Raw genomic sequence first — 23,552 nt, 5'->3', positions numbered from 1 at the left:
ATTTAGGCCTACACTACCAGTATGACTGTTTGTATTATTTAGGCCCATACTACCACTATGAATGTTTGTACTATTTAGGCCTATACTACCAGTTTGACTGTTTGTATTATTTAGGCCTGTACTACCAGTATGACTGTTTGTATTATTTTGGCCTATACTACCAGTATGACTGTTTGTATTATTTAGGCCTATATACTACCAGTATGACTGTTTTATTTTATTTAGGCCTATGCTACCAGTATGACTGTTTGTATTATTTAGGCCTATATACTACCAGTATGACTCTTTGTATTATTTAGGCCTATACCAAATGTACCATTATGATTGTTTCTGTTATTTATGCCAATACTTCCAGTATGATTGTTTGTATTATTTAGGCATATNGTATTATTTTGGCCTATACTACCAATATGACTGTTTCTATTAATTAGGCCTATACTACCAGTATGACTGTTTTTGTTTTATTTAGGCCTATACTACCAGTATGACTGTTTCTATTATGTAGTCCTATACTACCAGTTTGACTGTTTGTATTATTTGGGCCTATACTACATGTATCAGTATGACTGTTTCTGTTATTTAGCCCTATACTACCAGTATGACTGTTTGTAATATTTAGGCTATGATACAAGTATGACTGTTTGTATTATTTAGGCCTATATACTACCAGTATGACTGTTTCTGTTATTTATGCCTATACTACCAGTATGACTGTTTGTATTATTTAGGCCTATACTACCAGTTTGACTGTTTGTATTAAAGTATGACTGTTTTTATTTTATTTAGGCCTAATTCTTTAGGCCTATATTACCAGTTTGACTGTTTGTATAATTTAGGCTATACTACAAGTATGACTGTTTGTATTATTGAGGCCTATATACTACCAGTATGACTGTTTCTGTTATTTATGCCTATACTACAAGTATGACTGTTTTTATTTTATTTAGGCCTATACTACCGGTATGACTGTTTGTATAATTTAGGCTATACAACAAGTATGACTGTTTGTATTATTGAGGCCTATATACCACCAGTATGACTGTTTCTGTTATTTAGTCCTATACTACCAGTATGACTGTTTGTATAATTTAGGCGATACTACAAGTATGACTGTTTGTAGTATTTAGGGCTATATACTACCAGTATGTTATTTAGGCCTATACTATTAGTTTGACTGTTTCTATTATTTAGGCCTAAACAACCAGTTTGACTGTTTGTATTATTTGGGCCTATACTACCGATATGACTGTTTGTATTAATTAGGACTATACTACAAGTATGTCTGTTTTTATTTTATTTAGGCCTATACTCCCAGTATGACTGTTTCTGTTATTTAGGCCTATACTAACAGTATGACTGTTTCTATTATTTGGGCCTATACTACCAATATGCCTGTTTGTATTAATCAGGCCTATACTACCAGTATGACTTTTTCTATTATTTGGGCCTATACTACCAGTATGACTGTTGGTATTATTTGGGCCTATAGTACCAATGTGGCTGTTTGTATTAATTAGGCCTATTCTACCAGTATGACTCTTTGTATTATTTAGGCCTATACCAAATGTACATTATTTAGGCCTAAATTACCATTATGATTGTTTCTGTTATTTATGCCAATACTTCCAGTATGATTGTTTGTATTATTTAGGCCTATTCTACAAGTATGACTGTTTGTATTTTTTAGGCATATATTACCAGTATGATTGTTTGTATTATTTAGGCATATACTATCAATATGACTGTTTCTCCTATACCAAATGTACCATTATGATTGTTTATGTTATTTAGGCCAATACTTCCAGTATGACTGTTTGTATTATTAAGGCCTATATACTACCAGTATGACTGTATTATTTAGGCCTATACTACCATTATGACTGTTTGTATTATTTAGGGCTATATACTACCAGTATGACTGTTTCTATTATTTGGGCCTATACTACCAGTATGACTGTTTTTTTTATATTTAGGCCTATACTACCTATTATTTAGGCCTATACTACCACTATGACTGTTTGTACTATTTAGGCCTATACTACCAGTTTGACTGTTTGTATTATTTAGGCCGATATTACCAGTTTGACTGTTTCTATTATTTAGGCCTATACTATTAGTTTGACTGTTTCTATTATTTAGGACTATACTACCAGTATGATTGTTTCTGTCATTTAGCCCTATTCTACCAGTATGACTTTCTATTATTTAGGCCTATACAATGTACTACCAGTCCTATACTACCAGTATGTCTGTTTCTATTATTTGGGCCTATGCTACCAATATGACTGTTTGTATAATTTGGGCTATACTACAAGTATGACTGTTTTTATTTTATTTAGGCCTATACTACCGGTATGACTGTTTGTATAATTTAGGCTATACTACAAGTATGCCTGTTTGTATTATTTAGGGCTATATACTACCAGTATGACTGTTTGTATAATTTAGGCTATACAACAAGTATGACTGTTTGTATTATTGAGGCCTATATACTAACAGTATGACTGTTTCTATTATTTCGGCCTATACTACCAGTATGACCGTTAGTTACTATTATTTAGACCTATACTACCAGTATGACTGGTTTTTATTTTATTTAGGCCTATACTACCGGTATGACTGTTTGTATAATTTAGGCTATACTAAAAGTATGACTGTTTGTATTATTAAGGCCTATATACTACCAGTATGACTCTTTGTATGATTTAGGCCTATACCAAATGTACATTATTTAGGCCTAAATTACCATTATGATTGTTTCTGTTATTTATGCCAATACTTCCAGTATGATTGTTTGTATTATTTAGGCATATACTATCAATATGACTGTTTCTCCTATACCAAATGTACCATTATGATTGTTTATGTTATTTAGGCCAATACTTCCAGTATGACTGTTTGTATTATTTTGGCCTATACTACCAGTATGACTGGTTTTTATTTTATTTAGGCCTATACTCCCAGTATGACTGTTTCTGTTATTAGGCCTATACTACCAGTATGTCTGTTTCTATTATTTAGGCCTATATACTACCAGTATGACTCTTTGTATGATTTAGGCCTATACCAAATGTACCATTATGATTGTTTCTGTTATTTATGCCAATACTTCCAGTATGATTGTTTGTATTATTTAGGCCTAAACTACCAGTATGACTGTTTCTGTTATTAGGCCTATACTACCAGTATGACTGTTTCTATTATTTGGGCCTATACTACCAATATGACTGTTTGTATTAATCAGGCCTATACTACCAGTATGACTGGTTTTTATTTTATTTAGGCCTATACTACCAGTATGACTGTTTCTGTTATTTAGGCCTATACTACCAGTATGACTCTTTGTATTATTTAGGCCTTTGCTATCAATTGAACTGTTTTTTTTATTTAGGCCTATATTACCAATATGACTGTTTGTATTAGTTAGGGCTATATACTTCCAGTATGACTGTTTGTATTCTTTAGGCCTATATTACCAATATGACTGTTTGTATTAGTTAGGGCTATATACTTCCAGTATGACTGTTTGTATCTTTTAGGCATATATTACCAGTATGACTGTTTGTATTATTTAGGCCTATATTACCAGTATGACTGTTTGTATTTTTTAGGCATATATTACCAGTATGATTGTTTGTATTATTTAGGCCTATTCTACCAGTATGACTGTTTGTATCTTTTAGGCATATATTACCACTATTATTTAGACCTATACTACCAGTATGATTGTTTGTATTATTTAGGCATATATTACCAGTATGACTGTTTGTATTATTTGACCTATATTACCAGTTTGACTGTTTCTATTATTTAGGCCTAAACTACCAGTTTGACTGTTTGTATTACTTAGGCCTATACTACCAGTATGATTCTGTTATTTAGGCCTATTCTACCAGTATGACTTTCTATTATTTAGGCCTATACAATGTACTACCAGTATGACTGATTTTGTTATTTAGGCTTATACTACCAGTATGACTGTTTGTATTATTTAGGCCTAAACTACCAGTTTGACTGTTTGTATTATTTAGGCCTATACTACCAGTATGATTCTGTTATTTAGGCCTATTCTACCAGTATGACTTTCTATTATTTAGGCCTATACAATGTACTACCAGTATGACTGATTTTGTTATTTAGGCTTATACTACCAGTATGACTGTTTCTATTATTTAGGCCTATACTACCAGTATGACTGTTTGTATTATTTAGGCCTATACTACCAGTATGACTGTTTGTATTATTTAGGCCTAAACTACCAGTTTGACTGTTTGTATTATTTAGGCCTATACTACCAGTATGATTGTGTTATTTAGGCCTATTCTACCAGTATGACTTTCTATTATTTAGGCCTATACAATGTACTACCAGTATGACTGATTCTGTTATTTAGGCCTATATGTATCAGAATGACAGGAAAGTGGTTGTCATGTTATTCTGTTTTCTTTTTTAGCGCACCATCCAGATAATACTGCAAGAATTTTTCAGAGATGAAAAAACAAAAAGTAAGTTCCCATGTTTCATTTAGGGTTAGAGGTCAAACTGAACAACACACTGGTTTTCTTTTGTCTTTGAAGGATGTAATGAGGACGACAGTGGCATCAATGTAGAGGTTTTTTTAGGTCACCTGACCAAAACCTAATGACCTATATATTGCCATCCGTGTTCGTCTGTCGTTGTGCGTTAACTTTTATCTTGTGAGCACGGTATTAGTTATCCTCAGGATGACATCTCTAGTTTGTTCAAATGTTTCTTATGAGGTTCCAAACAAGTGTTCTTAATTTTTGTTCCAATCAGAAAATCAAAGATGGTCACCCTGACCTCTCATTGACTGAGATGTTTTTGACTTCTCAAGGAAGGCTACACAGATTGACTTCTTACTTGGTGGAAGTGTTCCTTATGAGGTTGTGACCAAGTTTGTCACTTTTCATGCAGATTGTAAAATTCCAGATGGCCACCCTGGCCTGTCATTGGCCATTGACATTTACAACTTCATTTGTACATAATCCATTAAAAATATCATCTAATTCCTCTATATGGCATGTGTATACCTGGTCTCCAGGTTAGTATGAGTTTATGTCCTAGCTCTCTCCAAAGTAATTATATGCCAATTCAAAAAAAAGAGCATGCTACAATTTGAGAACTTCAGAATTTTTGTCTCACCCCCAAGAAGTGGAAGCGTGACTATAGGGTGTTGCTTTTCCGGCAACGTCGACGTCAACATTAAGTTTTTGTGTTTAAGTTAGTTTCTCTGAAAGTATAAGTGCTACACCAACCAAACTTGGACCATAGATGCATCTTAGGTAGTACATCTCAACCCACGAATCAAATGCTGGATGCGGCCTCCATCTTTCATGGTCCATTGAATTTGTTGGCATCTCCATCAACATTAAGTTTTTGCGTTTAACTAGTTTAACTGATATGTGCATTGATGGTCAAAGCGGGGCATAGGCGAGACATATCAATCTGAATGGCTTGTTTATACAGTTAAGCTCTGTTTCTATCTCAGTTTAGTACTAGACATAGGTGCCACTTTTCTGGTGACATCAACATTAAGTTTCTATGTTTTTCTATCTTGAGTATCATTATTACACACTCCAAAGTTCCATTTTTGCTTTCGTCATTGCAATCATGCATCAGATTTATGAATGAGATACATTTTCTGGTCCAGTAGCTGTTTAAGCATCCTCATCAGTGTCAAGTTCTTGTGTTTAACTGTGTGTTATGTGTTGTATCCCAAACAGTTAAAGTCCTACACCTACTAAACTTAACCATATAGATTCGTCCAGGGCAGTACATCTTATTTCAAGCATAAGGTGCTGTGTATGTTCTAGTTTATACATTCTAACAACTTTGTCAGTTTCCTCATCAATGATGTTCAGTTTTTAGGTCACTGAGTTACTCAGATGACCTGTTGCGGTCACCTTTCATCCATCGTCCTCCGTTCTCCGTACTCTGTCGTGCATAAGCAATCATATTGTCGACTTTTTCTCAGAAACCGTCAGTCAGATGTTGGTGAAACTTGAAGGTAATCATCAGCCTCTGGTAGGATCAGAATCAAGATAGGACTAATGCTCCAGGGGGCTGAGGGGCTGGAGCTATAAAGGGTCGTTGAGTGCAAAGTCTTCAAAAAATGATGTTACATTTGTATGTCATTTGTCAACCTCAGGTGACCGGTAAGGCTGTTTAGCTCTGTTTCTTCAGAGGTATGATTTTTGTTGCTATTTTTTGGTTGCGTCAGATGCTGTATCCTTCATTTCTTGGCTCAGTAAAATTCTTTTCTAGCCTCCTCATCGTTGTTTATTTGTACTATTTTAGTTTTTTTTCAAAACCAACAAGTTTTCCATCAACTGCACTTATACTATAGATGCCTTATCTGTAGTGCATCTCAAAACCTACTTTAGATGCTGGAAAATTTACAGTCAAACTTTGATGTTTCGAACTTTGCATGAGTATATACGTGTAAAATTTTGAAACATCAGGACTCATGAATGTTGGACATCAAACATCAAGATCCTGTACATCAGACAGATTGTGATTCTATGAGATGTCACACAGGCTAAGAAATTTAATTTCAAATACAGTCTGTTTATAAATACAATGGATTTACAGTAATAAGAATAGCACGTTTATTTACACGCTGGAGCTGGTGATGTTATCAAATTCAACATTTCTTTTCTTTGTCAATTAAATAACCAAAATAACTGCAGGTCACTTCAATAGGTAAATATTTCAATGTTTTAGTACCTGTAGGTAAATATTTCACTTCAAGACATTTCAATGTTTTAGTATACGTACCAGTAGGTAAATATTTCAATGTTTTAGTACCTGTAGGTAAATATTTCAAAGTTTTAGTACCTGTAGGTAAATATTTCACTTCAGGACATTTCAATGTTTTAGTCATCATCATCACATGTTTATTTCCTCAAAGCTGAGATACATTTACATCGAAATCAAATAATAAGGAAGGGTAATAATAATTAGTACATTTAGTACTGATATGTTCTATGTGCATACATGTTTAACACACTTACTCCATCGTATGTATCAATTGGCATATATCAATGTATAATACTGTACAATTATATTGATATTTCGTTATGGTTAAATTATTATGTATGTAAATACATTCAAGGATTTAAAGTTGTACTTCTTCTAATCATGAAATTATCCTTATTTAACCTCATTTTTCGTATATATTCTTAATGTATCGTAAGAAAGAATATGCAATTCTTATACGAGTATTGTGTCCACGGTATACCGTCAGTTTAGTTATATGTTTATATTTTTTCTTAATCGTCATTTTCGTTGTTGTGCCCTGTGACGTATAGATGACCACACATAGTTACCAAGTGCAATCCAAGATACAGTAGCTCTTTTGTTTTAGTGTCCGTTAGGTTGAAGTCCTTGTAGTATGGTTTAGCGAAGAACATTCAAACTTTGTTTTCGTTGTCTAGTCCTGATAATGTCACCAACACAGTCAGTGGAAATTTGTTTTCAACTAAGTACCAATATGTATCTCTTAGTAACCTTGTCAATGTACATGACGTAACAATGTGGCTAATCATATCTTGGTACTCCAGTCCACACCTGTCACATATGCGTGTTGTCCTCTGTTGTATACATGTGACCATGGCTGTCACAAGTTTGACTGCGCTGAGATCATTTGCAGACTAGGCCATACTTAGTAAAATATATGGATGTTTGTGTGTAGCATGAATTTCCCGGAAGCGAGAAAACTCTATATCCGACTCCATCCTCTTTTTAAGTTCGCGGTCTTCTTTTAAGTGTACAGCCATTTTCACTATAATTTTCCACGCTCTTTTGGAAGGAAATGTACATGTTTCTAAATATGAATATAAATGCTGTTCCAGATGATAGTGTTGTAATATTTTGGTTATATCCGATATAAAACCTCGATGTTCGAAAAGTTCTCCTTTACATGCAAACGTGTATAGTCTCCTAATGAAAATTTGCTTAGCTTGAGTATGTATCGGTAAGGATATTAGAACTCTGAGGAAATTAAGCTTCCTTGTTTTTAGTTCACCTGGTGAGCTTATGCCATACCGCAGCGTCCTGAACGGCCAAGTAGGTTTTGACTAAATTTGGTCTGGAGTATCCTTAGGCCAAGGGGACTCAATTTTGTATAAACGGTGGGTGTGGCCCCCCTGGGGGCAGAGGGGCGGGGCCCCATAGGGGAAATAGAGGTAAAACCTTGAAAATCCTTCTTCTAACGTAGGGATTAAGGGATTTTATCCTAATTTAGTCTGAAGCATTCTTAGGTAGAGGGGAACCAATTTTGTATAAACGGTGTGTCTGGCCCCCATGGGGGCAGATGGGCGGGGCCCAATAGGGGAAATATAGTAAATTCTCTAAAATCCTTCTTCTTCTGTAGGAATGAAAGGATATGTTCCATATTTGGTCAGCAGCATCCTTGGGGGAAGGGGAACCAATTTTGTATAAATGGTGGGTCTGGCCCCCCTTGGGGCTGAGGGTCAGGGCCCAATAGGGGAAATATAGCAAATTCTTTAAAAGCCTTATTCTGTCGTGGTAGAAACCGTCTCATGAGTACCCTTATTACCATAGCAGTGTTCTATCATTTCCTTCACAATGGTGTCTCCTGTATTTTCAAATTTTACGCGTCGCGGCCGTACTCTCGAATCATCGTTTGTTGTGCAATATATTTCTGTTTGTTGCTGGTCTCTTTGAGTTTCCGTAGCTTTAGGAATAGCACTGTCGCATTTACCGTTATCCCGCACGTGAGTGCCTTGTTTACCTGTGTCCGCTATATATGTGACTATCGCTACCAATGTGTTCGGTACCTGCTTTGTTTACCTGTGTAGTTTTCACCTGGATATGTGTCGATGTCACCAGGGGTTCCGACGGGTTAGCGTTTTGGGAAGGAGAGCCGACAACTCCCGCGTAAGTTCTCTTATCGGGCATATTGGTATTCCTTAGGATCGTTGCAAGTTCGTATAAATCTTGTTTTAACTCTTCATTTTCGCGTAAATCTCTCCGATGTTAATTGTTATAACCTCTTTATTTCGTTTCTATGTTCATTGTGGTCTCCTTCGTGCCTTTTTAAGGTGTCTTCCATAGTTTTACTTGTTCTGATAAAGAATGTAAAACTGTGTTCATTGATATCATTGACATTTTATTATTACATATATCCTGTAATTCGGATCTGATTCCAGACTCTTGCTGCGATGTCGGTGGTGCATTATCCTCGTCTATAAGGGCCTCCGCTACTGAGTCTCCAGCTCCCTAACTGAAAACCTCGTCGATTTCAGAGTCGTCTCCATTTCTATACATTTGGATAATATAACAATCGTGTGCATATTTTGAGGCCGCTGTATTTTTAGCTCACCTGGCACGAAGTGCCAAGTGAGCTTATGCCGTGGCGCGGCGTCCGTCGTCCGTCCGTCGTCCGTCTGTCCGTCCGTCCGTCCTCGTCCTCCGTCCGTCCGTCAACTTTTCCTTTAAACAACTTCTTCTGAAGAACGGACAGGCCTAGAGTCATGATATTTGGCTGAAAGCTTCGTTGGTAGGAGCCCTACAAAGTTTGAGAACGAAAATGACCTTGACCTGTTTTCAAGGTCACAGGGGTCAAATATGTCAAAAACTTCAAACGACTTCTTCTAAAGAACTAAAAGGTATAGAATCTTCATATTTGGCTGATGGCTTCCTTGGATGGAGCCCAACAAAGTTTGAGAATGAAAATTACCTTGACCTTCTTTCAAGGTCACAGGGGTCAAATGTGTCAAACACTTCAAACGACTTCTTCTGAAGAACTGAAAGGTATATAATCTTTATATTTGGCTGGTGGCTTCCTGGGATAGAGCCCAACAAAGTTTGAGAATGAAAACTAGTTTGACCTACTTTCAAGGTCACAGGGGTCATATATGTCAAAAGCTTCAAATGACTTCTTCTGAAGAACTGAAAGGTATAGAATCTTTATTTTTGATTGATGGCTTCCTTGGATAGAGCCCGACAAAGTTTGAGAATGAAAATGACCTTGACCTTCTTTCAAGGTCACAGGAGTCAAATGTGTCAGACACTTCAAACGACTTCTTCTGAAGAACTGAAAGGTATATAATCTCTATATTTGGCTTGTAGCTTCCTAGGAAAGAGCCGAACAAAGTTTGAGAATGAAAATGACCTTGACCTTCTTTTAAGGTCACATGAGGCAGATATGTCAAACACTTTAAACGACTTCTTCTGAAGAACTGGTAGTTATAAAATCTTAATATTTGGCAGGTGGCTTCCTGGGAAAGAGCCAAACAAAGTTTGCGAATGAAAATGACCTTGACCTACTTTCAAGGTCACAGCGTTCAAATATGTCAAACAGTTCAAACAGCTTCTTCTGAAGAATTAAAAGGCATAAAATTATAATATTTGGCTGGTGACTTCCCGGGATAGAGCTCACCAAAGTTTGCAAATGAAAATGACCTCAACCTACTTTAGAGGTCACAGAGGTCAACAACATTTTAATGGATTTGTTCTTGAGAACTAAAAGGAATGGAATCATAAGATTTGGCTGGTAGCTTTTTGGAATAGAGCTAACCAATTTGAGAAGGAAAATGACATTGACCTACTTACAAGATCACAGGGAAAAGTATGTCAAGCAACTTCTGAAGAAGAATCAAAAAGCATAGAATCTTATAATAATATTTTGCTGGTAGTTTCAACAGATGGCGCCAACAAAGTTTGCGAGGGAAATAGTTTTAGTGCAATATAATATTTAATGAGAATATTTTGCTATGACTGCTTAAATATTCAGGTGAGCGATACAGGCCCTCTTGGGCCTCTTGTTTATTGTAGTTTTCCGAGTGATGAGTTTTCTGTCGGTGCGCGTTGATATCCCCTTTGATCGACTTACTAATTTTGCTCTGTACCAGGTGATAATGTCCTCAGATTCGTTTGTCATATTTCGCAATTCAAAGTACTGTTCTTTCGCAAGAAATGTAAGTTCGTTATCAAGGTTTTAGATCATACACTGGTTTGGTATTTGACTAAGAACAAACTCATCCTCCTTCGATGTATTTCCCATTACTTGTGATTGGGGGTATCCGTACTCACTTTCGTCTGATTGACTACTGTTTACATATGTGTCACCATTGTGCGGAGTACCAGTATTAGTTTTAGTGTTCATCATTGACATGTAATGGGAGTTTTGTGCAACACAAGGGTCGTCAAATTCAACCAAACTTACCCTGGGTGCCCCATGCCATGTGTCGTCTGTATCGTTGCTTCTTGTAGAGACGCTTTCCATCTAAACTCCGATTTAATCTGTCTTGTGTCAGAGCGATCTTCGAAGCGAACCTATCTGGCCGCCATCTTTCAATCCACATATTTCAATGTTTTAATACCTTTAGGTAAATATTTCACTTCAGGACATTTCAATGTTTAGTATACGTACCAGTAGGTAAATATTTCAATGTTTTAGTACCTGTAGGTAAATATTTCACTTCAGGACATTTCAATGTTTTAGTATCTGTAGGTAAATATTTCATTGTTTTAGTACATGTAGGTAAATATTTCACTGCAGGACATTTCAATGTTTTAGTACATGTAGGTAAATATTTCACTTCGATTTATTAGTTGTAATTTTCAATTTTTTCATAAGAAACAGGCCTTGATTATACTTCTAAACAGGAAGAAATTTGACTGATGATAATTTGATTCATGAATAACATATTAGTAGTTTTATATAAGGGGGACAAACTGGACTTTGCTGTAAGTTCGACATATCGACAAATTGTCCTCATAATCTTCAAAGTCCCATTTATGGAAGTTTGACTGTATCTTTTTTTTTTTAACTCACCTGGCATGAAGTGTCAGTTGAGCTTATGCTATGATGTGTTGACCATCGTCAGTTGTTCGGTGTCCGTCAACTTTTCTTTGAACAACTTCTTATTAAGAACTGGAGGACCTAGGGCCATGCTATTTGGCCAATGGGTACCTGGGACAGAGTGATTTAAAGTGTCCTCAAATAAATGACATTGACATACTTTCAAGGTCACAGGGGTCAAATATTAAAAATATTTAAACAACTTCTTCTGATTTACCAAGAGGCCCAGATTAATGATACTTTGCAAGTAGGTACCTGGAATGTAACGTAGGACGAACAGCGGGATTAATAGTACAACGAACCAACAAATAACAAACATCAATATTCACAACTAATTAAATATAATGTACAATTACCACAATAATGAGAATATACGATAATGACGATATTTACAAAGCTCGCTCTCTAACACACTCCTCGCATACATAATACTAGAAATAATTACACCAGGTAACTAGTCTCTGTCACCACTCCACGAACGAGTCGGTAGTACTACAGCAATTTTCCACACAGGTGTCCAAAATATATATGAGAGACTATGGAATGTCGACACAGGATTCAATGTATCCAGACAAGTCTCAAAGTATCCACACAGGATTAAGGCAATTGTCCACCAAGGACTCTGTATAAGGTCCACACAGGACGTTTATATGGTGTAAATGAAATAGAGTTCCAAGCATTACCGCGTTCCACCTAATTCGAACCAGCTCCAATTTCGAAGAACAATTGGTCCTGTTGCAGACCAAGTCTAGTGCTTCTTTGGTCTAAGGTTTGAACCTGCTGTCCCGACATGGTTTGCTGCCAAATAAAGGTGACAGTTGTCAGTCCTAACATTCCTAACTTTAACAAAATACATTTGTCACTACCACACACAACATTAAATACTTGTAATTAATTACAAATAACATAACCAAGTATAGTTCTAATCATAATAATTATCATGCATATAGGCTGCGTTTAACATCAATAATAACCAGAAAGTAGCAAATTCTAAATTTACAAGAAGTGTAACAACACCCATATTAATGGTCCGCATGAGCTTCTATACTTTTTTCCAACTTTCATACGCACACATGAATATACCTATATTTACCTACTTTGAATATACGATACATACAATATAAATACATATTAGGATAGTCTCAAATATATAGTTATAGCCAACATATATAGGAATATTTCACTACAAACGCATTCAACATCTTTATAAACACACAACGACAATTTCACGCATCAGTGATGCACGTCCACCCGAACATATGACCATAATATTTATCATACAATGGGCGAAATAACAGATAAGTTGAAAATAAAGTTATACACAGTACTTATCACAGTCTGTTTCTGTGCCTTATCCACGTTTATGGGCTTTTGGACGGATAAATGGAATAATTATCCAAAACACATTCTCTCTGTGTCGCTCATGGCTGTTCGCTCTACGGTGGCCTAGTCGCGACACACATATACACAAAACATACACAAAGCAGGACAAACTTACATAGCGAATGTGACATGGAATATAGTGCTATAAAGCTTCCTCAAATAAATGACCTTGACCTACTTTCAAGGTCAAAAGGGTCAAATGTGTTTAAAACCTTTAAACATATTTAAACAACTAATTCAGAATAACCAGGAGGCTCAGGTAGCAGTGTACAGTAGAGGGTTGTGGCCATGGGTGATATTTTTGTTAAATGGCTAACCCCTGTATAATGATATGTAAAAAAAATATAAAAATAAAACTACTAAAATTGGTATAAGCATGATGAAGTGGGCTATGTGAGCTTCACATTTGTAAAAAAGAAAGAAGATTTTTTTGGTTCGAGAATAAAATTTTGGCCATAATCCGAAAGGGTGCGTACACATGAAAAGCTAGCTTTACAGGAGGTAAAATTTTGACAACAGCACACGACGCAAAATTGCAAAAAATCAAGTTTTACAATTTTACTGCGACCCAGATAATTCTGCAACCAGGTAGGTAATCTTTAATTTCAGACAGAGCTTAGGAAAAAAATTACTAGTTGCGGGGGTCAAATTTTGGGTTAAAAATAGCAATTTTTGGCATTTTTTGGTAATTTTTGATGTGGTAACCATGGTTTTCACACAAGTGACATACATAGAAAAAAGAGGTTTATACACTTCTCAGTACTTTATATGTATTGTAAATGTAATGCAGTTTACAAATATATATACATGTATACATGTGTTGTGTAGGGTAAATCCGCTGTGTTTACATTTCCTCGACATGTGCCTTGTTTATCAGAGTCGGGCCATTTCTACTGTATTCTGCTACCTCAGAGTAATGATACTTGGCAAGTAGGTACCAGGGACAGAGTGCTAAAAAGTCTCCCCAAATATATTACCTTGACCTACTTTCACAGTCACAGGGGTAACATATTTAAATATCTTGTCAACTTCTGCAATACTAGGAGGTCCTTGGTGATGATATTTGACCAGTAGCATGCTTTCATATATTTCATATAGTCTGGAACATTCTTAGGCAATTAGGAGACTCAACATATGGAAATAAATTTACCTGTGATTGCTTAAATATCCAGGTGAGCGATACAGGCCCTTCAGGCCTCTTGTTTTTATTAGCTAAGGCGTCAGCCGCAAGCTATTGGTATTACTTCAGTAATGAGCTCAAGATATTCATAAATGCCGTTTTCACACATACGCCGCTCTAGCGGTACGCACTGGTACTAAATTGAATCATATACCGGACCTACTGTCTTTATTATGCGTTAATTTGTGACTCTTGCATTTATGTCCCTGTCTACATTTATATATTGCGTGGTCAGAGCTATGAAGCAGTCCTGTTCCAACTAACTGAGGAAAATCAAAAGTGCTAATCTGTAATAATATATATGATTCACGCCTCATATGAGTATAATGTTATCAAAATATTGCATATTCGTTGAAATAACAAATCCTCACTAAAAACTCTAAAATCAGAAACAACCGCCATGTTAGATCACGCGTGATGTTATCGCAATTACCCGTTTCTTTATATTGTCTTCACGGCCAAATATAGTATTACTACTGATGCCGTCCTGTTTACTACAATTTCCATATTTGGTCATGACACCTATATTTAGACGTCTGACCTATATCAGAAGACGGACGAAGTTTCCAACATGGCAGTCAATTCAGATTTCGATTGCACTTGGTAATTTAACGACATATAAGGCAGAGTATACCTTAAAATTATGTAGGAGATCAACAGAAAAAGTTCATATTACAAACCTATTAATGGATACGGATCCTGTCAATTAATTCTAAAATCACCCCAGGCTTGCTCAACTAAAATGGGATCGCCCGGCCGGGGCAAAGGAGGCTGAGTATTATATTAGTACTAGCCCCTGGCCTACTCTAGTTCCATATTGGTATTCTAACCTGAAGGCTTTTTTTACCTTCGCAGTATTATCATTTTGTTCCATTTTCATCATAAGATATTCTATTGCATTTTTATATCAATAAAAGATGAGGTGTCACAAACGCCTGCTCGCTAATTACAGCTCGGCCAGAAACGAAAAATATGCGCCGATAGGCATACATTTTGTATGTCTGCTGGTTTGATTTGTGTATTTCATTTATTCAAGTTTTACCATATAACAGGACGCTTTTTTTCAATATACACAAAAATAACAACAAATGAATACTTGATGAAGAAGATAAATCTATTTCGCCTTCGGAATGATTTCAGACATGTACTACGGGAAAACACCAGTGATCTCCCGGCGAGTGTTGACTTAATGTAAGACATGTTGTTTAAGCAGCATTGACAATGAACAATATGCATACACTTCGGCAACGTCTACCTACAACTGATTCATAAATAAGGTTCTGGATCCCGATTTCGGTGACTTGTAGCCAAGCATGCGGAAGCCGCAGATAATGGCGCATGTTGTCAGCGGCGATGACAAAAAGGAAGGTGCGTCAACGGTATGTATAGCAGTAATTATGCAAAAACAAACAAAATAAATGGAATTTTTACACTAGTGAATAACAGCGTCACAAGAAACGTTTTTCTCCAGACGTGTTGCAAAATTTTCGAACTAGGCTAAGTTGCAAACTGATTTCTACTGATGCCGTTGTTTGTGAGGATATTTGGCCTTACATTTCTTCTGATTCAGTTGGGGGAAAAAACATGTTATAAACATTGCATTATTAAATTCATTGTGATGTTGGCTGTCATTGAAGTTTCAATTGTCATACTACTTGATGTTTTGGAAACTTAAAAAAGTATAGTAGTTCTAAGTATTAAAAATATCTTTACTGCGCTTATATAGAGCAGGAGTTCTGACTTTACCAGTGCATATACAAACTTAAGGGTATTGTAGGCACACAAATCTAAGATAAGTCGGGTTAGGCACAGGTGCCGGACACACCAATAAGTAATGTGTGTATAATATTTTATAGTTTATACACATCATATTACTATTAGTGTGTCTAGTATCTGTGGTGCAGAAATTATATGGTGACTATGTTCTATTTTAGGGGGGGGAAAGCAATCAATATTACAACAGACAGGGATGGTTATTGATGGGAGAAAGGAGGATGAGAAATATGAACTTAACCCACTCTCTCATACCTTTGAGGACTTCATGAACTTTTCAAAAGGCTGCAAGAACTGTACCAACAGTGACATGACATTTGAAGTCTGTCAGTTACTGTATAGAGGAGGAACCTCTGACTAAATCATTTTCTATCAGACACATGACAGCCGAGTCCACAGATCCTTACATCAGCGAATAGTTCAAATGTAGTTCAAATGCTTTCCTCGCAAACTTTTCCTTAATGGAGAAGTCAGTGATCTTTACTTGGGACAGATTGAATCTGAGAATTTTGATGCTGAAAGCCTGATGAATGTGATTGAACAGCCCCTACTGACTAAAGGCACAAATGTTGGAAACTACGTTTGTTTTGATCAATATAACCCTATGGGTGGTGGGAGCAAATTGGAAAACATTAAAAATATGTTTTTAAAGATAGAACTACTGGTCATGGCTTCCTACTAGTTTTTGTCCAGTGAATTAAAAGTCAACGCAAATGTTAAGCAGTAAAAGAAATGTAAGATCCCTGGTATACAATATTGTACTTTTAACAATGCTTATGATCAATAAAATAAAATAAAAGTTATAATATGTAACTTGATGTTTGTTAATTTCGCTCGATTTTACCGTGTCCAACATTTGATATTAAATCTTGTGTGATATGAGAGGAATCGCACACATGATTGTATCTTGGCTATGTCAATGAAAGCAATTTTTTCTTAAGTTTTCAACCATATTTCTTGAAACTTCATTTCTAAATTTCATACATCAATTGTTCAAGGCAGTTTTAAGGTCAAGTTACATGTACATGTGACTGAGAAATTGTCAGTGCTTTCCTAACTAAGTATTCAAACCAAATTTTATAAAACTTGCTCCATCATTCTGAACATTAAATCATGCACTACCTGTTTGCACATACACATGTAACCTCAACTTTCAAGTTTTGTTGTCAACATTTGTTCTGAAACCAACAATAATGACAACTGTAATAACATAGTATGTGCTCTAGCTGGTACATTTGCAGTACTCTTTTAAAATATATTTGAAATTAATATGTGCTTCTTATTTTAAATGCTAGCCTATGAAGATGATAAAACTGAACATATGCTATAAAGTGTTGTTGTTTTTTGTGAAGAATTTATGCAATGGAAATAGAGGGAAAATAATGTATCTCTCCTAATCTTGTGTGTGTGTGGGTATGTATTTTTATATTTTGTTTATCTTATTCAATATTGAAACATACGACAATGTTGGTCCTTAGCTGTGCAGGGCAACTTTTGAGACTGATCGGATAAACAACATGGCCGACAGGCAGCCATCTTTGATTTTGATAGTGAAAGTTTGTTATCGCTATTTCTCTGGAAGTACGAGAGGGATCTTTCTCAATTTTGTTATGTAGGTTCCCCTTGTTCCCTTGTTGTGCAGCAGTTCCTGAAATGGATGGTCGCCTGCTCGCCAATGGCGATTAAAATCTTGCTCGGGTGACCAAAAGTTGTCAAAAGTGAGGTAGTCACTGGCCCAACAGAAATAGTTTGGGCGACTGTTGAAAAATTAATGAATAAAAGAAATTATAGTCCCTTCCACATTAACTGTGGGGCAGTACATTTTTCAGTTGTCATTACTTCGATTTGAATCGAACTGTTCTATATAAAAATACTGCCAGGGTATCTTCTATGAGGTGCGCGTTTTGTGTATTTCTTTGGGAATTACTAAAGACCTGAATGGAGTGGATCATGTCAGGTTTTAACTAGGGTTGAAGAATTAAAAAATATAATGTTTTATTCTGTTTTACATATTACAAACACTGTCATGTTATATGTAATTTAAATGTGCTGAAGCATTGTGTTAAATGCTGTGGAAATATTTCTTCCCAAAAATATTTGGGCCACCAATATTTTACTCGCCTCCCCCAAAAACATAATTGGGCCAGCCAATGCAGGATCCCCATTATCCTTTATTGTACATGTTTACTTTTGAAACGGATCAGTTAAACAAAATGGCCTACCGACAGCCATTTTCGATTTAAGACATTGAAGGTTTGTTAGTACTATTTCTCAGGAACAAATTGAGGGATCTTTCTCAAATTTGTAGGTTCCCCTTGATCCCTCGTTGGGCATGTTATATTTTGAGACTGATCATAAAAACAAAATGGCTAAAGGAAGAACTGAACAGATCTTTCTCATATTGCAATGATCGATTCTATTTCTTTCACAGCACTGTACTAGTAAATATGTGAAATGACAAACTCACTTTGAAGGTTGGATTTCATACATCACACAGCAGTATTAAGTTTAGATCAAAAGTTACCTCAAGGTGCATTTACTGTTAGCATGACTCGATCAAACAGATTAGAGGAAAGAAGAGAAAAGATCGAACTGACAAAGAACTAATGAAGATGGTACAATGGTGGGCGCCAAGATCCCTCTGGGATCTCTTGTTAACTTATTTGTTCCTAGGAACACAGATGCAAAATAATTCCATTTTTCATAAGAAGAGACCTTTTCACTGCAGTGAATATGTAAAACACTGTATTTAAAAGCTTTTCAAAGTTATTGAGAAACTTGTAAAGGTATTGGTAGCAGTCATCCACTTGTCTGTCCACAATTTAGTTCCAGCAAGTTAACATCCTTAAATATTGTTCTGTAAAAATATACACAGACTGATGCAAAATTGAAACCTGAACAAAATGCACACGTATTAAAAAGCATGCATACCCTGGTCAATGTCCACACTTTACAAGATAACTTGCTTGAATATATATTGATCAATATACAAACTAAGACGATAAGTTCAAAGTTGAGTGAAATCCATGCATAACTAATTAGCATACTGTACTCTGATTGGTCGATGGTTTTTGCCAAGTAACTTTGTCAGATAAGGCAAGATTCTGAAGAAACTTGGTTGATATCTTATTCAACAACAAAGGCAAAGTTCACAGATGAACACAATATGTGCATACTCTATTTAATGGTTTAAAATAATCGGGTATTGGCCAAAGGGGTAAATGCCAGTTTCAGTTTTTAATGTTTGAAATATGGGCAAAGGGAAGCAATTCCTAATTCCTATGCAAATGAATTATCTAAAGGTCTAAAATGATATATTCTAGAGGAAACTTGGTACCCCTCTTCTGACAAACCTATAAAGATATACTGTACACACAATAAGAATAACTTCACAGTGGTACAATTTTAAATATAACTATGATTCATAACAAATTAACAGTAAATCCTTCTGTACAATATGATGGGAACTTCGTCTTTATTTTGTTCTCCATTCCAAAAAACAATATATATGTATATACCTATTGCCTTAGCTTTCAGTACTTTCATTACTTTGATTCAAACTTTCTGTTATTTTTAGCATATTGACTTTAATATATTAAAAAGTTTGGTATTGAAACAAGTATTTTCTGAATTGAAATTCCAATTAAATTTGATTTGATTTTGTAAGTTTGAAAGTTAGTAAAGTTAGGTCATCACAAACCTTTAGTTTCTGTAAATTGCTCTGATGGTCAACGAGGGATGGGTGAGAATTATAATTTTGTGCAACTTTTGTCTCTTTTGTATCTTGAATTTTTCAAATAATTACATTTTAAAATGATGAAGAGTAACATGTAGATTTATATGTGTTCAAAAACTCCTTTAATTTCGTTTTGTTTTTACAGTAACCACAGATGCTGCTGCTTTAGTTGTTGAGGTGATGAACATATTTGTGTCGGGTAAGTAGAGGTACACAACAACGGTGTAACGATACACATTGTAGAGCTACCAGGGCTAGCTCTGGGTCTTGATTCAGTTTCGCCAAATTTAAATATGTTTCCAACATGTGCGCATGATGGCACGCAATCATGGACCAGTCCCAAAACATTTTCACCAAAACCAAAGGCTGATAATTTAGGAATTAACCATCCCTATCAATAGTTGTATTGGTGGTTATTTATCTCCATACTATCAGTTGATAATTCTTAAACAAAAATAATTTGTTGGCAAAAATGCCAAAAAAAAAATCCATACAATTTCTTTTTATCAGCAACTTAAATATATTTTTTTGCAAATTGTCGTCTCGATCAGAGTGCAAGAATGACACAATTTAATTCAAGTTGTACATGTCATTTTCAGTGCTGGCAATTATATATCCGTTACTGCTTAACAAAATTAAAAAGAAAGTCATTAAAAAATATCCCGCCTGCGTCCCAATATAAGCACACACAAGTGACTGTGCCTCGTTATTGCCCCGCATCACTTCACAGGATTTACTGCCGTACCTACTCTAAACCAATTAAAACAACCCTAACTTACTCTAACTTACCCTATTGTTCTCCACAGAGCACCCCTCGGAACTAGACAATATATTCAGTCCTAATTGAATAGTTGGCGATTTTGATATCAGACGGAGTCGGTGTGTTGACAGGTGATAATTTTGTAAAAAAAAAAAAAAAAAAAAAAAAAGGTCCAATATTCTGACCTTGCCATCATCGGAAATGCATTCAGTCGTGACATCGTAGTACACAAGCGGTGTCAATGGGCTAAATTTACCTGTAACAAATTGCTCAAGAATCAGTTATCACCAAAGTTGTTTTCTATTGACGACAGTAACTTAAATAAAAGCCCCTCGTCAACATTTCGCCAAGAGCAGTTTCAAATCGCCAATCATGTTTTACTTTCGCCATTGGCGCCAGTGGCGACCGCCAGCTCGAGCCCTGGGTACAAAACAACGGTATAATGATACACATTGTACAGGAACAAAACAACGGTATAATGATACACAAAGTATAGTTACAAAACAACGGTATAATGATGCACGCAGTAGAGGTATAAAAATACGGTATAATGATACACATAGTAGAGGTACAAAACAACGGTATAATGATACTCATAGTAGTCATACAAAACAACGTTATAATGATATAGCCAATAGTGATACAAAACAACGGTGTAATGATACACATAGTAAAGGTACAAAACAACGGTATAATGATACACATAGTAGTGATACAAAACAACGGTATAATGATATAGACAGTAGTGATACAAAACAACGGTGTAATGATACACATAGTAAAGGTACAAAACAACGGTATAATGTTACACATAGTAGAGGTACAAAACAATGGTATAATGTTACACATAGTAGAGGTACAAAACAAACGTATAATGATACACATAGTAGTGATACAAAACAATGGTATAATTATAAAAATAGTACAGGTCCAAAACAATGGTATAATGATACACATAGTAGTGATACAAAACAACGGTATAATGATACACATAGCAGTGATACAAAACAACGGTATAATGATACACATAGTATAGGTACAAAACAACGGTATAATGATACACATAGTAGTGGTACAAAACAACGGTATAATGATACACATAGTAGTGGTCCAAAACAATGGTATAATGTTACACATAGTAGAGCTACAAAACAAACGTATAATGAAATAGACAGTAGTGTTACAAAACAACGGTATAATGATGAACGCAGTAGAGGTATAAAAATACGGTATAATGATACACATAGTAAGGTACAAAACAACGGTATAATGATTCACATAGTAGTGGTCCAAAACAATGGAATAATGTTACACATAGTAGAGGTACAAAACAACGGTGTACTGATACACATAGTAGTGGTTCAAAACAACGGTGTAATGATACACATAGAATAGGAACAAAACAAACGTATAATGATATAGACAGTAGTGGTTTAAAACATATAGATAGTAGTGGTTCAAAAAAATGGTATAATTATACACATAGTATAGGAACAAAACAACGGTATAATGATATAGATAGTAGTCGTTCAAAACAACGGTGTAATGATACACATAGTATAGCTACAAAACAAACGTATAATGAAATAGACAGTAGTGAGTATAATGATACACATAGTAGTGGTTCAAAACAACGGTATAATGATACACACAGTAGTGGTCCAAAACAATGGTATAATGTTACACATAGTAGAGCTACAAAACAAACGTATAATGATATAGACAGTAGTGATACAAAACAACGGTATATGATACACATAGTAGAGGTACAAAACACACGTATAATGTTACAAGGTACAAAACAACGGTATAATGAAATAGATAGTATAGGTACAAAACAACGGGATAATGATACACATAGTAGTGGTTCAAAACAACGGTATAATGATACACATCGTAGTGGTACAAAACAACGGTATAATGAAATAGATAGTATAGGTACAAAACAACGGTATAATTATATAGATAGTAGTGGTTCAAAAAAATGGTATAATTATACACATAGTATAGGAACAAAACAACGGTATAATGATATAGATAGTATAGGTACAAAAAAACGGTATAATGATACACATAGTAGTGGTCCAAAACAATGGTATAATGTTACACATAGTAGAGGTACAAAACACACGTATAATGTTACAAGGTACAAAACAACGGTATAATGAAATAGATAGTATAGGTACAAAACATCGGTATAATGTTACACATAGTAGAGCTACAAAACAAACGTATAATGATACACATAGTAGTGGTTCAAAACAACGGTGTAATGATACACATAGAATAGGAACAAAACAAACGTATAATGATATAGATAGTATAGGTACAAAAAAACGGTATAATGATACACATAGTAAGGTACAAAACAACGGTATAATGATTCACATAGTAGTGGTCCAAAACAATGGAATAATGTTACACATAGTAGAGGTACAAAACACACGTATAATGTTACAAGGTACAAAACAACGGTATAATGAAATAGATAGTATAGGTACAAAACATCGGTATAATGTTACACATAGTAGAGCTACAAAACAAACGTATAATGAAATAGACAGTAGTGTTACAAAACAACGGTATAATGATAAACATAGTAAGGTACAAAACAGCGGTATAATGATACACATAGTAGTGATACAAAACAGCGGTATAATGATACACATAGTAGTGATACAAGACAATGGTATAATGATACACATAATAGAGGTATAAAACAACGGTGTAATGATACACATAGAATAGGAACAAAACAAACGTATAATGATATAGATAGTATAGGTACAAAACAACGGGATAATGATACACATAGTAGTGGTCCAAACCAATGGTATAATGTTACACATAGTAGAGGTACAAAACAATG

The 23,552-nt window shown here is 35.2% G+C and overlaps 1 protein-coding gene across 1 annotated transcript in view; it reads left to right on the top strand.

The window, feature by feature from the left end:
* The window catches only part of LOC110457311 (centromere protein X-like), a 53,645-nt gene that overhangs the window by 10,103 nt on the left and 19,990 nt on the right, over positions 1-23,552 (top strand). Inside the window, exons 2-3 of the mRNA XM_021508526.1 lie at positions 4,454-4,505; positions 20,069-20,122. Of these exons, the coding sequence (XP_021364201.1) occupies positions 4,454-4,505; positions 20,069-20,122 (106 nt within the window). The remainder of the gene's footprint in view (positions 1-4,453; positions 4,506-20,068; positions 20,123-23,552) is intronic.

Source organism: Mizuhopecten yessoensis, unplaced genomic scaffold (genome assembly GCF_002113885.1).
Source record: "Mizuhopecten yessoensis strain PY_sf001 unplaced genomic scaffold, ASM211388v2 scaffold9093, whole genome shotgun sequence".
Taxonomy (NCBI): Eukaryota; Metazoa; Mollusca; class Bivalvia; order Pectinida; family Pectinidae; genus Mizuhopecten; species Mizuhopecten yessoensis.
The sequence above is the reverse complement of the archived record's forward strand: the minus strand, read 5'-3'. Positions and strand labels throughout refer to the sequence as shown.